The sequence below is a fragment of the Glandiceps talaboti genome, chromosome 9 (genome assembly GCF_964340395.1).
Source record: "Glandiceps talaboti chromosome 9, keGlaTala1.1, whole genome shotgun sequence".
Lineage (NCBI taxonomy): Eukaryota > Metazoa > Hemichordata > Enteropneusta > Spengelidae > Glandiceps > Glandiceps talaboti.
In genome coordinates this window covers 3,571,279-3,587,059 of record NC_135557.1, presented here as the reverse complement: position 1 = coordinate 3,587,059, position 15,781 = coordinate 3,571,279, and the positions used below count along the sequence as shown (strand labels likewise).

The 15,781-nt window shown below is 35.5% G+C and overlaps 1 protein-coding gene across 1 annotated transcript in view; it reads right to left on the bottom strand.

Moving 5' to 3' along the window:
- The window catches only part of LOC144440440 (heat shock factor 2-binding protein-like), a 36,640-nt gene extending 29,025 nt beyond the window's left edge, over positions 1-7,615 (bottom strand). The window contains exons 1-5 of the mRNA XM_078129810.1: positions 7,550-7,615; positions 6,289-6,390; positions 3,677-3,839; positions 3,202-3,305; positions 792-941 (exon numbers count right to left, since the gene is read on the bottom strand). Of these exons, the coding sequence (XP_077985936.1) occupies positions 792-941; positions 3,202-3,305; positions 3,677-3,839; positions 6,289-6,390; positions 7,550-7,615 (585 nt within the window). The remainder of the gene's footprint in view (positions 1-791; positions 942-3,201; positions 3,306-3,676; positions 3,840-6,288; positions 6,391-7,549) is intronic.
- Positions 7,616-15,781: the final 8,166 nt, after the last annotated feature.

Below are 15,781 nucleotides of genomic sequence, written 5' to 3'. Positions count from 1 at the left end.
TGTGGGTTTTATCTGATATCTCACATTTACTGGATAATAAATAAATGGGTACAAAATGTGGGTTTTATCTGACATCTCACATTTACTGGACAATAAATGGGTACAAAATGTGGGTTTTATCTGATATCTCACATTTACTGGATAATAAATAAATGGGTACAAAATGTGGGTTTTATCTTGATATCCCACCATGTTAAATGTAACTTATCTGTATGGCATTAGAGTTCATTTTGGTAATGGTGGGGGCTTGGGGTGAGGTGGTCTTTCATAAACCATGTTTTATTAGAGAGTCATAGGGACTAGCTGCTACTGGTTCGGTTTTCAAAGCATGGGACCCATCATATGTACATTAGAATTGAACAACCGTAAATTGTTCTCTTTTTCATTACATATTATATTCAGGGTTTCTCAATCAATATTCATGAGATGTTTTACACTGAAGGGAATAAGCACTTAGGACTAGGAGTCATCAATATTCATTATGCATTATTATAGATATTTATGCTGCCTCCCATGATGCAATTGTCCACAGCAAAGATAGCTTATAAAGACACAACATTATCTTGATGTTTCTCTGAAATCTTAAGTAATTGTAGTTGATATAAAATCATGGAATAATTCTCCAGAAGCCACAGTTTATGAAAGTGTGTCTATTTCCTGGAGTGATGTTTCCTTTAATGACTGACTGTTTTCTGTGTTCTACGGTATGTATGTTTGTCAAACGTGTACTAACATTGAAAAAGTATTTTCTACGTAAGACCATAAGAGTATTGGTATGAATGTGTACATACCCCGACTAGAAATGACTTGATACTGTCCTCACTTCTTGACACTCTCCACAATAAGGTACACACGGCAGCTCCAAGACTAGCACAGTATTCAGACTGTTCACTTAGTTGTTTCATTAACTCAGATAATTCACACTGGATTGTGAACTTTTCCTAAAATATGGGTAAGAAATAAAATAATTTTTTTTTTGTGATAAAGTTGAATTTTTTAGGATGAAAATAATGCGTGGTAATCCTTCACATAACAATTTCTGCTTTAAGTTCCCAGTTAATTCCCATGGCAATATATTTGTTTGAGATTATTTTGTGACAGAAACCTTATGTACATGCCCTTCACCAACTATATCTGTGGACTTGTCATGATCTAGTTCAAACTGACAGGCAGGGCAGGGTCATAGACTATCCCTGGGATGTGATAGCCATCTAGTCATAGAAAATATACAACTCCCATATTTTATATCACATTTTGTATTCAGAGTCATTAACAATATATGTTAAATTGGCAACACATTACAGAACAGAGATGTATCATTACTACAAGTACGCTAGGGATGGCTTTGATTAACTTTGATGACACATTACAGAACAGAGATGTATCATTACTACAAGTACGCTAGGGATGGCTTTGATTAACTTTGATGACACATTACAGAACAGAGATGTATCATTACTACAAGTACGCTAGGGATGGCTTTGATTAACTTTGATGACACATTACAGAACAGAGATGTATCATTACTACAAGTACGCTAGGGATGGCTTTGATTAACTTTGATGACACATTACAGAACAGAGATGTATCATTACTACAAGTACGCTAGGGATGGCTTTGATTAACTTTGATGACACATTACAGAACAGAGATGTATCATTACTACAAGTACGCTAGGGATGGCTTTGATTAACTTTGATGACACATTACAGAACAGAGATGTATCATTACTACAAGTACGCTAGGGATGGCTTTGATTAACTTTGATGACACATTACAGAACAGAGATGTATCATTACTACAAGTACGTTAGGGATGGCTTTGATTAACTTTGATGACACATTACAGAACAGAGATGTATCATTACTACGCGTATGTTAGGGATGGCTTTGATTAACTTTGATGACACATTACAGAACAGAGATGTATCATTACTACGCGTATGCTAGGGATGGCTTTGATTAACTTTGACGACACATTACAGAACAGAGATGTATATCACTAGGCCAAGGATGGCTTTGATTAACTTTGATGACACATTACAGAACAGAGATGTATCATTACTACGCGTATGTTAGGGATGGCTTTGATTAACTTTGATGACACATTACAGAACAGAGATGTATCATTACTACGCGTATGCTAGGGATGGCTTTGATTAACTTTGACGACACATTACAAAACAGAGATGTATATCACTAGGCCAAGGATGGCTTTGATTAACTTTGACGACACATTACAGAACAGAGATGTATATCACTAGGCCAAGGATGGCTTTGATTAACTTTGATGACACATTACAAAACAGAGATGTATATTACTATGCCAAGGATGGCTTTGATTAACTTTGATAACACATACATTACAGAGATGCATTTTACTAAGCCAAGGATGGCACTGATTAACTTTTAGCCAATAGTTCCGAAGACTATATCAGACACAGGTAAGGGATGTAAGACAATAGATGATCACCACAAACTATCCAACGTACACAAGCTGAATTTGTAAGTTTTTTACTTCTAAGATGAAAATACTTAAATAAATGTTTAAAACCACATTTCAGTATATGTTACTGTCAGTGCATGCCATTACAATTGTCTTCTAGCATTGTTAGATTAGTTAATTCCATAGTAGGGATTTGATTTTTTGATATGTGTCATGGAATACGTCATATAGCAGGTTTGAATTCAGTCAATTGCAAGTAATGGTTAAGTGTGCTTTAGTAAGTCAAAGTAGAATACTACATTGTCATGTCAAGTACATTTGAAGCATCCAGCAAAAACTACATTTAAATATAAACTTGAAGCTTGTGTCCCTTTAAGTTAACCTACCTCTTTCTCTTTGTCAAACTGTAAAATAAAGTATTTTGATATCTTGACTTCCAACTAACCTACCTCTTTCTCTTTGTCAAACTGTAAAATAAAGTATTTTGATATCTTGACTTCCAACTAACCTACCTCTTTCTCTTTGTCAAACTGTAATAAAGTATTTTGATATCTTAACTTCCAACTAACCTACCTCTTTCTCTTTGTCAAACTGTAATAAAGTATTTTGATATCTTGACTTCCAATTAACCTACCTCTTTCTCTTTGTCAAACTGTAATAAAGTATTTTGATATCTTGACTTCCAACTAACCTACCTCTTTCTCTTTGTCAAACTGTAATAAAGTATTTTGATATCTTGACTTCCAGTTAACCTACCTCTTTCTCTTTGTCAAACTGTAATAAAGTATTTTGATATCTTGACTTCCAGTGTTGTATTTCAGCTGACCCATTCTGTACTTCTGTTCTTAAAGTTTTTATTTCTGAATAAATAAATAAACCATGACACTTTTACAACTTCACCTATAAATCATGACATCTTTATAACTGGGGCTTAAAAACTTTTGATCTAGCAGACACAGACCCAAAGTAGTAGAGACGTGAGTGATATATATGATGGTTTGGCACAAATATCATATCTTACAGACTGTAATGTACCGTCATGTGATATTAATAATAACAAGTCAACAACAATAGTTCACCGAATGATCTTAATAGGACAGTAAAAATTAAAAATGATGTAATTTGGGCTAAATTACAAATGACAGTGAAAGACTTGGCTAAGGACTACAAGCAAAATTAGATATTTCTGGTAATATTACTTTGGACAAAACTCTCTGTTAGCTATACCTACCTATTTCATCTGTGCTAAGTCGACTATATGCAGTGATGTACTCTGAATTTAATACTTTTGGAAGATTGTCTTTCAGAATTTTAGTTTCTGACTTCAGTCTTTCTAGTTGGTTAAGTGATACACACACTTTATTTTTGTCTTGAAGGTTACTTACATCCCTTGACTGATGGACAAATAAAGAATGAAAAACAGCTGAGTTAAGTTACTCTGTTTACTGCACTGTTGTTTTACATAGATAGCTGTCGTTGCGACTAGTAGTCTAGTTCAAATTCCTGAAAAATCACTGGAAAATAGTGTTGTAGGCATTTTTGGGTATAAGCTGGAAGGCAACTTTTGTAGAGTAATTAAATGGTGCTGAATCCAAAAAAACATGTTTGACTTCCAAGTGAAATTTTGAGATCTCACCCCTCAAAAATTGCATACATTTGCATAAATTTGATATATTTGTTGAGGAATGCATCATGGGAAAATTCAACAGCGCAGTCATGTTGAATCCTTTGATATTTTGTATGCAGTTTTTCCTATATGTTCTGTAGACTTACACTAGTGAAGTAATTAAATTGTATATTAAACTATAATGGTATTTCAGGGGTTCTAATCAGTCAATTTACCTCTATTCATGATGTATAATATCTAATTATTGGTATTTAAACAAATTTCAGTGAATATATTATTGGTTGATACTATGAATGCTTTGTGTTCCATTACAATACTGAGAATAATTATAATTAAGATACCTTTTGGAACAAAAACGTTGCCGTACATGTGAAAGGTGTACCGCAGTTTCGGCCATATCTCATGGCTGTGATTCACCACCAGAGTGCACCCTCTGTAGTTGAAAATTGGACCCCCCCCCCCCAGTGGGTGTGATTTACTATGATGCTGGAGTAGACTTTGGGTAGTGTTATTGGTTGTCTGATCCAAAAATAATATCCAAGTTATCACTAGCACTGCTTTAAACTAATGTGACAATCATTTTTGCAAACCAGAGCTGACATTCTTACATGACACTAGATGAAATATCAAGACAATGTGGTGTATCTTGGACAGTGCTGTATAACAGGCTGTGGTATACTACAATGTGACAACAGACTTACAGATAATAGGCTGTGGTATACTACAATGTGACAACAGACTTACAGATAATAGGCTGTGGTATACTACAATGTGACAACAGACTTACAGATAATAGGCTGTGGTATACTACAATGTGACAACAGACTTACAGATAATAGGCTGTGGTATACTACAATGTGACAACAGACTTACAGATAATAGGCTGTGGTATACTACAATGTGACAACAGACTTACAGATAATAGGCTGTGGTATACTACAATGTGACAACAGACTTACAGATAATAGGCTGTGGTATACTACAATGTGACAACAGACTTACAGATAATAGATATAGTAGGCTGTGGTATACTACAATGTGACAACAGACTTACAGATAATAGGCTGTGGTATACTACAATGTGACAACAGACTTACAGATAACAGGCTGTGGTATACTACAATGTGACAACAGACTTACAGATAACAGGTTGTGGTATACTACAATGTGACAACAGACTTACAGATAACAGGCTGTGGTATACTACAATGTGACAACAGACTTACAGATAACAGGCTGTGGTATACTACAATGTGACAACAGACTTACAGCTGATAACAGGCTGTGGTATACTACAATGTGACAACAGACTTACAGATAATAGGCTGTGGTATACTACAATGTGACAACAGACTTACAGATAATAGGCTGTGGTATACTACAATGTGACAACAGACTTACAGATAATAGGCTGTGGTATACTACAATGTGACAACAGACTTACAGATAATAGGCTGTGGTATACTACAATGTGACAACAGACTTACAGATAATAGGCTGTGGTATACTACAATGTGACAAGACTTACAGATAATAGGCTGTGGTATACTACAATGTGACAACAGACTTACAGATAATAGGCTGTGGTATACTACAATGTGACAACAGACTTACAGATAATAGGCTGTGGTATACTACAATGTGACAAGACTTACAGATAATAGGCTGTGGTATACTACAATGTGACAACAGACTTACAGATAATAGGCTGTGGTATACTACAATGTGAAAACAGACTTACAGATAATAGGCTGTGATATACTACAATGTGACAACAGACTTACAGATAACAGGCTGTGGTATACTACAATGTGACAACAGACTTACAGATAATAGGTTGTGGTATACTCTCCAATGTGACAACAGACTTACAGATAATAGTCTGTGGTATACTACAATGTGACAACAGACTTACAGATAATAGGCTGTGGTATACTACAATGTGACAACAGACTTACAGATAATAGTCTGTGGTATACTACAATGTGACAACAGACTTACAGATAATAGTCTGTGGTATACTACAATGTGACAACAGACTTACAGATAATAGGCTGTGGTATACTACAATGTGACAACAGACTTACAGATAATAGGCTGTGGTATACTACAATGTGACAACAGACTTACAGATAATAGGCTGTGGTATACTACAATGTGACAACAGACTTACAGATAATAGGCTGTGGTATACTACAATGTGACAACAGACTTACAGAATGTCTTTCATTGGATTCCATTTGTAATGTATCCTGTAGAGTCTTCCATTCTTGTAACAAATCTTGGAAATTGTCCTTGACTTCTTTGGCCAGATCAAACTGAATTGGAAGTAAAAGGGCACATACTGAAAAAATGCTATATACTTATACTTATATACTTATACTTGGGTCAATGAGACATTTGTCCATGGCAAATTAAAAAAAAAAGTAACTATTTGCCCCATTCAATTATTACATATAGTACATTAGATTACTTGTACTGGTGCATACACATACCAGTGGTATTTAAACTATATAGTATATTAGATTACTTGTACTGGTGCATACACATACCAGTGGTATTTAAACTATATAGTATATTAGATTACTTGTACTGGTGCATACACATACCAGTGGTATTTAAACTATATAGTATATTAGATTACTTGTACTGGTGCATACACATACCAGTGGTATTTAAACTGCAGGGCAATACCTAAAAGCATTATTGCACAAGTTGAACAAAAAAAACATGGAATATATACCCTCAGACTTGTCACTCTACATCCCGACAACCATTGTCGCAAACCACGGCCTGTTTTACGGCAACGTTCTAATGAGCCTCCCCCCCCTCTCGTCATTGCTTATGAATATGTAAAGTAAGTTAAGGCTTTGACAGTGGTAAGATGCCAAGAGTTTTATTTCGCAATGTAGTGGTAGAAATAATAACTCTGGTGTGTGTGAACTCTGGGGGATGACATTTAATTATCATATACCTGTATACACAGGTAAATGGTATACACATTGATTTCAAATGAGGCTGCGGTAGTTTGTTGTGTACACTTTTTAAGCTTGTGAACACAAAGTATCATTTTACAGAAATTTGCTATTTTAGTCATGTGACGTTATTTGATAGATGAACTTTCTGTATTACTTCAAATGCAAATTATTTTAATTATTAAAAATCTGTCAAAACTGAAAAAAATGCGGGTACAGTTTGTTGGTCGCCTCGTACGACGATCGACTATTCGTGTCTATTAGTATTAGTATTACATGGGAAAAGTTACTGACAGTTGCCGAGATAGAAGTTACTTAGAAGATAGAAAGTTATCTGGGGAAGAAGGACTATTTCCGAGAGACCCGTCATACACGCATATAAGGGAAAAAAAATGTTTTTAAAAAGTGTATGATTAAAACCTGGCATGCTTCCAGCAATATCATATTGTCAACCTCAATTCATAACTTTACGTTATGATCAAGTTTAGAACTTGCGTCTTACCGCGGTTTCGGCCAAAGTTTGTGAACTATCCGATGTTCTTGGAGTAATCTCTGAAATCTCCGTCATCATGTCGATGTAACAGCTGGTGTATTAGTAAGAGTTGTTTACGTGGTGTAAACGTGATGAATAAAATGACAATTATCGAATTAAAAGACTACACCAAAATGTTGATGTCGTCAACGAGTATAGTTTATAAGTCTGTCGTCTGCCATTTTCATTTCTGCTAGAATACCCATAATTCCCAGTGTATGTGTGTGTGTGTGTTTCCCTCTCCTGAGAGCGTCGTGGAGGGCCCCCTACTGTCGCCGCCAAGACCTCTCTCTAAATCTATTTCGACGAGCGAATCAGGTTGCGAGATTGGTGTTCGAAACTGGGGAAGCAAGCTGATTCGCTGAAAGTCAGAAGTCCTAAAAGCAAGATGGCAGCCGCCACCCATGAAGTTTTCAGATAGGCCTAGCGTTCACCTTTCAACACTGGTAAGCCTGTATTTGGAGTTGAAACGATCAACAGTGGATGACGAGAATACAATGTGGAGAAAACAAATCTGTAGCGGTAAGTTTTTTCGTGTGTATTACATGTAAATCAAGTCTTGATTTGAAAGTCAGTGATATCAGTGCACATGTATCACAACATCATCAGCAGACAAATTGTTCCAAGGTTGACAGACTCTATAAGTGAAAAAATACCAATGGATATCGCAGTGATGGTGTTTTAGGTTTCTTCAACTTGAAAGAGTGACCACGAGTTGTAGGGTTCACTACGATAGTGAAGGGAGATTGAGTTTTGTAGAAACCATGTGTGTATATGTAAACTTCAATCAAGTCGCCACGAACACATTAAAGTTTAGTCTGTCCAGGTATGATAAATCTTTCAATCCTGGGATCAATTTTGTAGCTCTTCTTTGTACTGATTCGATGGTGTTGCTTTGACTTGATTTATATGATGTACAGACTGAGGTCCGATTAGTCTACGATACAGAAAAATAAGTGTCCTGGTCGAGAAAAGTGAAAGTCCTTCATACTATTCCCAATAGGCAGTTTGTACAATCTTGTTTATGTGTTGTTCAAAGATTAGTTTAGATTTCAACCCGCCCCAGTTTCAACTCGCCCCAATCTCAGTGTATCAGATTTGTGGGCTGATTGCTTGTTTTTATTTTTCATCACGTGTTTCACATAAAAAATCTGGTTTTCTTACGAAAACAATGGATGGATAAACCAAGTAGAAAGTCAAGACATAGTGGACGCATGATGTTCTATACCTTAACGTCTTTTACTAATGTATAACTAATGATTATAACCATATGCATAGACCCACCCACCCACTATGCCGTATGTGACTTTTACTGTTGTGCTGTTGATTTTTTTACATTCACCATCACAAACATGTTTTTTGTTAATTCCATGAAAGATTCTATGAGAAAATGTGATTTGACATCAGAATGTGGAGTCATAATGTGAAAGTTTTAGATTCATCAGAATGTGAACATAAATTCAATACAAAATTCCATGTTCCTATCACCTGTCTTTTACAATATTATGAAGTGAAAGTGAAGTACTGTGATTTAAGAGTTTTGATTTATAGTACCTCTCTTTCACTTTCTTGTTTCAAAAGGAACAAGACATGATAGGCGCATAGAATTGTGTTGACTTTATGTTTGAAATGTGAAGAATCTAAAACACTCAGAAACATCATGACTCTGTAGTTGTCAAGTTACACATTTTCATTGACTAATTAACAGAATTAATGAAAAATTGTGTTGTCACCCCCAAAACACACTCACTTTGGGTCAGTATAAAATAATCAACACCATGAAAAAATGTCTACATAGTCACATTTCTGAAAATATATAGTTTCAGATAGTTACCATCATTATGTACTGAGCATCTTTCATTTTAATGTAGGTAATCATTGTGTCTAGAAACACAGTATGCGTGGTCTTGGTCGATACTACTCGAATGAATCTCAGTAGAGTCATTACCAGTAGTTACTCTTTATGTTGTTGTGTCAGGTATTATGAAATCATCAACAAATTTACCAATGACTGTGTTTATGTACTCTTTCTTACAGATGGTCTTGCTGATGTGTATATGAGGGATGTGATGGTTTGGTTTGCTGGTAGTTGATGCCATCTCAAAGACTTTCAGCACACCCTCTATGACAAAATATTTGACAACCAGTGTCAGGAATTGTTTTACTGCATCAAAGTTCTTGTTCATATCAGCAGGTATGTTATTACATTGTAGTTCTCTGTAAAATTTCAGAGACGCTTTGTCTCGTAATGATTCCTGTTTATACATCTGTTGCCACAGTACAACAAGATACACCCTCTAGGCATGCCAGTTTTCAATGACATTTGATTTTCATGTTCAAATCATTCAGCATTAGGATGATAACCGAATGTACTTGCTCTTCTGTGCTCTTATGGTCAATTCAGCACCACCTAAGTGTATCTCACCACATTGTTGATCAACCTCATTGGAGACAGTGGCCACAAATTCTTTACTAATTGGGATAAATCACATTGACTTAAAGCAATTGATGGGGAGAATGGGTGCCATCTGTTCGTCCATCTGTTTGCCTGTCCATCCGTAATATGTCATTTCTCAGACATGCAATATGCTACTTCATTCATATAGGTGACCATATATCATGTGGTACATATGCACCTCACAGACAGACAGATGCCGGGCGATCCCTATAGCACTACTGAACCTCAGTTCAGTTGTGCTGAAAACTGTAATACCCAGACAGTCCATTCAAGGCATGTATGCTGATAACTAAAACCTGATTTTTTGTTCTTCTTTAAATACAGATAATGAGAAGACCATTTAGCTAGGGATGGGAAAAAACATTGTGCAACTACAAGTAAGAATCCATCTAGATTCTGTATGTATGTAAATCAAAGATGATACCATGTCTGCTCATATTGAGAAAGAAGACACAAACCCACATGGATGTGATGAAGGAAGGACTTCAGTGATAGTCAAGGTCAACAGGAACATGAATAAAATTTCTTTTCAAGACTGACGTGAATTAGCTGAAATAAACAATCTTGAATTTTGACACCTATGATCATTTAATTTTCACCGGGAAATGATAACAATACTATTTAGATGTTTTACCAGTGTTGGCAAGAAATAGATGTATTATGGACAATTAAGTTTCCACAGAGATTTCATTTATGAGAAGATACATGATTGAGTGTCACAGTAAATTGATTGTGACAATAAGGAATATTTCATCAGTATGGTACTCTGTAGTATACACACTGCATCTAAGTACTCTATAGTGTGTGATATCATAGTGTATGGTACTCTATGGTGTGTGATATCATAGTGTATGGTACTCTATAGTGTGTGATATCATAGTGTATGGTACTCTATGGTGTGTGATATCATAGTGTATGGTACTCTATGGTGTGTGATATCATAGTGTATGGTACACTGTAATATACACACTGCATCTAAGTACTCTATGGTGTGTGATATCATAGTGTATGGTACTCTATGGTGTGTGATATCATAGTGTATGGTACACTAATATACACACTGCATCTAAGTACTCTATGGTGTGTGATATCATAGTGTATGGTACTCTATGGTGTGTGATATCATAGTGTATGGTACACTGTAATATACACACTGCATCTAAGTACTCTATGGTGTGTGATATCATAGTGTATGGTACACTAATATACACACTGCATCTAAGTACTCTATAGTGTGTGATATCATAGTGTATGGTACTCTATAGTGTGTGATATCATAGTGTATGGTACTCTATGGTGTGTGATATCATAGTGTATGGTACTCTATGGTGTGTGATATCATAGTGTATGGTACACTGTAATATACACACTGCATCTAAGTACTCTATGGTGTGTGATATCATAGTGTATGGTACTCTATGGTGTGTGATATAGTGTATGGTACACTAATATACACACTGCATCTAAGTACTCTATGGTGTGTGATATCATAGTGTATGGTACTCTATGGTGTGTGATATCATAGTGTATGGTACACTGTAATATACACACTGCATCTAAGTACTCTATGGTGTGTGATATCATAGTGTATGGTACACTATGGTGTGTGATATCATTGTGTATGGTACTCTATGGTGTGTGATATCATAGTGTATGGTACTCTATGGTGTGTGATATCATAGTGTATGGTACTCTATGGTATGTGATATCATAGTGTACTATACTGAATTGAATCACTCCAAAATGTATCTATTTCATTTAGACTAATTTTTTTTTGAGGTCAAGGTTTATTTTACTGATACATGTACTTCATGTTATTGTATATTATGTTGTTATATATTTCATAGGCTTCTCCACTGTCTATGGATGTTCAATGTTTTCATGGTCATTACAGTTGCACACACACACAACTCAGTCATCCAGTTCCCTGCAGAAAGTTGTCACGGTTTCGCAGGACTTTAATGAAACATTCTTTGTAGTCCATGGCCATACCCTAGTACTAATATCTCACAACAGATTTTCTAATGATTCAAGTTGTAGAAGTGAGTATTTTGCTCATCACTGCCCAATTTGAAGAATGATACTTAAAGGTGCATCTCATCGCAATAAAACATGCAATTTTACTTGTTATTAGTCGTCCGTAGGGGATTTTACATTGGGTTCAGTCCATCTGTCTGTGAGTGCATGTGTATATTCACCCTCATGTCTCTGGCATGCACCAAAAAACAAACCAAAAAAACCCCCACAATTTCAACCATACCTGGCACAAAGGTAACATACCATGCGAGACATATGCACGTCTATTTGTTTTATGACTGGATCAAATATGGCCAAATGGCAGCCATATTTGTTGATAAATTTCACAATAGGCATCGGATGTATAAATCACAGTGACTCCATTCAAGTTACAGGTCATCGAGGTCAGGTCTTCTAGCGGCAGGAATTTGGCAAAAATGCTATGAAATTGCTAATATTTATGAATAAAATGACTGAAAACTTGTTGAGGTATCGATAGTAAAACTCTATTCAATTCGAAGTTCGTTTAGGGCAATGTTGATCTTTCCGATGTCGCTACTTGCATTCAAGTTGGAAATAAAATGATATTCAGCGAAGATCAAGCATTCATAGACATTGTATACTATTGATAAGTGGTAATCGTGGTGATAAATTGAAATTATATCAAAAATACTTGCTGAAATAGAATATTTATACTAAAAACATGGTGGCCACAACATTGAACGTCACTTGACACGTACAATGTAGGTATATGTCAAAGGTTATTACTTGCGACGCGACGAAGTGGTTACACGGTGCAACTCATGAAGCAACTCGAGAAGCTTCTTGCGACGAGTCGCAAGAAAACCGACATGTCGGTTTTCTTGCAAGACCCTGCGACGGGGCGAGTACACGATGCAATTCGTCAAATGCGACAAATTGCATGGTGCGTTGCTAGTCGAGTTGCATCTTGTAACCGGGCCTTAACACGTTCACAAGTATTGTCTTTACAAGTACTGCGAACTGGTTGAGAAATTGTCAAAAAATTGGATTTTTTTGCTTTTTTGACCATTTTGAACGTTTCTTCATTTTTTTACTCGTTCTAGCTTATTATACATGCTAGGGAATTCGGGTTTGTTTTATTTGGTAATTGAGATGAAGGACAAGAAACTGCATAGAGGGTTTATATGTTAGTGAAACAGGCACTCGGCACTGCTTTGTTGAAAATGGGGTACACATACAACAAAAATTGCCTTTTTGACAATTAATTTGAAGCATTTTGGATCAAAATTTCAAAAATTTGTCTAGACAGATTTTGGCATGTATAATCACGATGACAACTGTAAATTTAAAAAAAAAAATCTAAATTGCCTATTACAGAGTGGAAAATATGATATAATAATATACACAGGTGTCAAATTTCGTCATAATTAAAACAAACTATACTTTAATATTTTTAATGTTATGATGAATATTAAAGGGACAAACTGAACCTGAACCTGTTTGTGAACTCAATGCTCATTGTAAACCTATTTTAAGGCCAAGAAAAAAAAATGTTTTCTGGTTAGTTTGAATCAGGTTAAATGCCCTGCCTCGGTCTTATTTTTTCTCGTGTTCGTCCAGCCGATGCAGAGTGCAGATCCAAGGGAAACACAAAATAAGGTTGGCACGAAACCCCTGAAAACAGAGTCTTTCTCAGTGTAGAGCATGAGTATAAAGTTGGCATCAGATTCAGATTCAGGTAGCGTTATATTGAGTGTCAGATAGCCTCGGATCCGAATACACTCGACGGCAAAGAAGCAGAATCCTTCCCTGTAGTCTCAACGGTATTATTTCAGGTTTGAGTCCATCGGGTGTCTTCGGATCTGAGGCCATCTGACGCTCAATATAACGTTCATAAGATAACACTACCTGAATCTGAATCTGACGCCAACTTTATATTCGTTCGATCAATTAATTACTCAAATTGGTCATTAATATTCATCGGATTATTACCAAAACCTAATCAGTTCTGGCCATTACCCTACGGAACATATCTATGAAATTTTGTTTGAATTGATGCAGCCGTTTTATATATATATATATATATATATATATATATATATATCCCTGAGTATATTTAATTTGACTGAATTTTGGCCATACTTGTAGCTAAAAATCACATGATCAGCCAGTTTCATAATTGCGTGTTTATGTTTTATGTATGTATGTATGTATGTATGTATGTATGTATGTATGTATGTATGTATGTATGTGTCTGTCTGTCTGTCTGTCTGTCTGTGTCTATATGTCCTTCCGTCCTTTCTTTCTTTCTTTGTGTGTGTGTGTGTGTGTGAAATGATGATGGTAACATCAGCAAAATTGTGCTTTTAATTTCTATCGACTGTGTATATATCTCTATCTATCAATCTCCCTGCTATCCAGCCATAGAGATTTCCACTTGCCTCATACATTATCTAAAGTAAAAAACAACATACAGAAACAATGGAAACAAAAATGTTAGATATATATATATATATATGTATATATATATTAAACACTAACTACATTATTGCATACAAAAATAATTATCAATAAGAGAATTTTCCAAAGCTATTAGAGATAAATCATCAGCATTCGTCATTTTAGTTGTATTTGCAAATATTGTGATGCACATGTTATCTAAAGAGAGTTTTATACTGTATTGTTCCAGTTCAGTTTCCTAAATGTGTGCTAAAAGAAATCAAATTGGTCTAAATAACACTGAAAAAAACTCTTAATAATTAAAATGGTCCGGAAACGAATGTCAGTTTATTGATGATAAACTGACAAAGTTGTCTACATTAAAAGCCACAAAAGAGGCAATAGAAAATAAAGTAAACCATACGGCAAAAGTGCTTGCTAAACGATTCATGCACCAACAAGTACACATGGCAGAGAAGGAGAGAAGGAGGAGAAAGAAAGAACAACGAAAGAAAGTAAGACAAAACAAGAAGTGGGTGGAAATGCGGCAGGCGACCAGGCTGCTTGACAGAGTGGTAAAAACAAAGATGTCATCAAAAAGATTGTGCCTAAATAGAGGATTTTCTCCACATATAGGATTTACAGTACATATCTGATATACCCTAGATATCTGATGATTTACTTTTCATATATATTTTTCATGAGAAGGTGGACCATAAAAATATTGTTGAAAATAATATACTTGAACCTAGCATTGGAAAAAAAATTCAATAGGAAGTTATAATCATTACCAAATTCATTTGAGTCACAAAGAACACAAGTATCGACTCAGTCACTTTGTCGTCTTCCTGTTTTAATTTTAAACCATACTGGCGTGAAGAGCATCTAAAATGTGTCAACATTCTTCTATGACTAATAATAATGATAATAACTGATGTTACGTAGAGCTGAGTATTGGCACTGATGTATTTGAAGTAGTTTATTTTGTACTCAGAATTCATTAACATACAACTGTGTAGACGTCCACCTGGATGTGCTATTATTATAATGACACGAGAGACGTTAGATTTTTTTATTGGTCGAGAGAGTATATTAATGTTGGGACAATGATAAACTAATTAGAGAGAACAACGTATTATGTTAGTGTAGAAGGTGGGAGTCAGACTTCGCCAGACGACGGTGGTGCAAGGCAAGGTAGCAGTGACGCTTGGTCGACGTGGAATGGTGCGTCGGTGTTCAGCTTTCCACGTGTATACATACTCTTCGTCGGAACTCAGTGTGTGTTGTTCACCTGTATAAAATGTCCA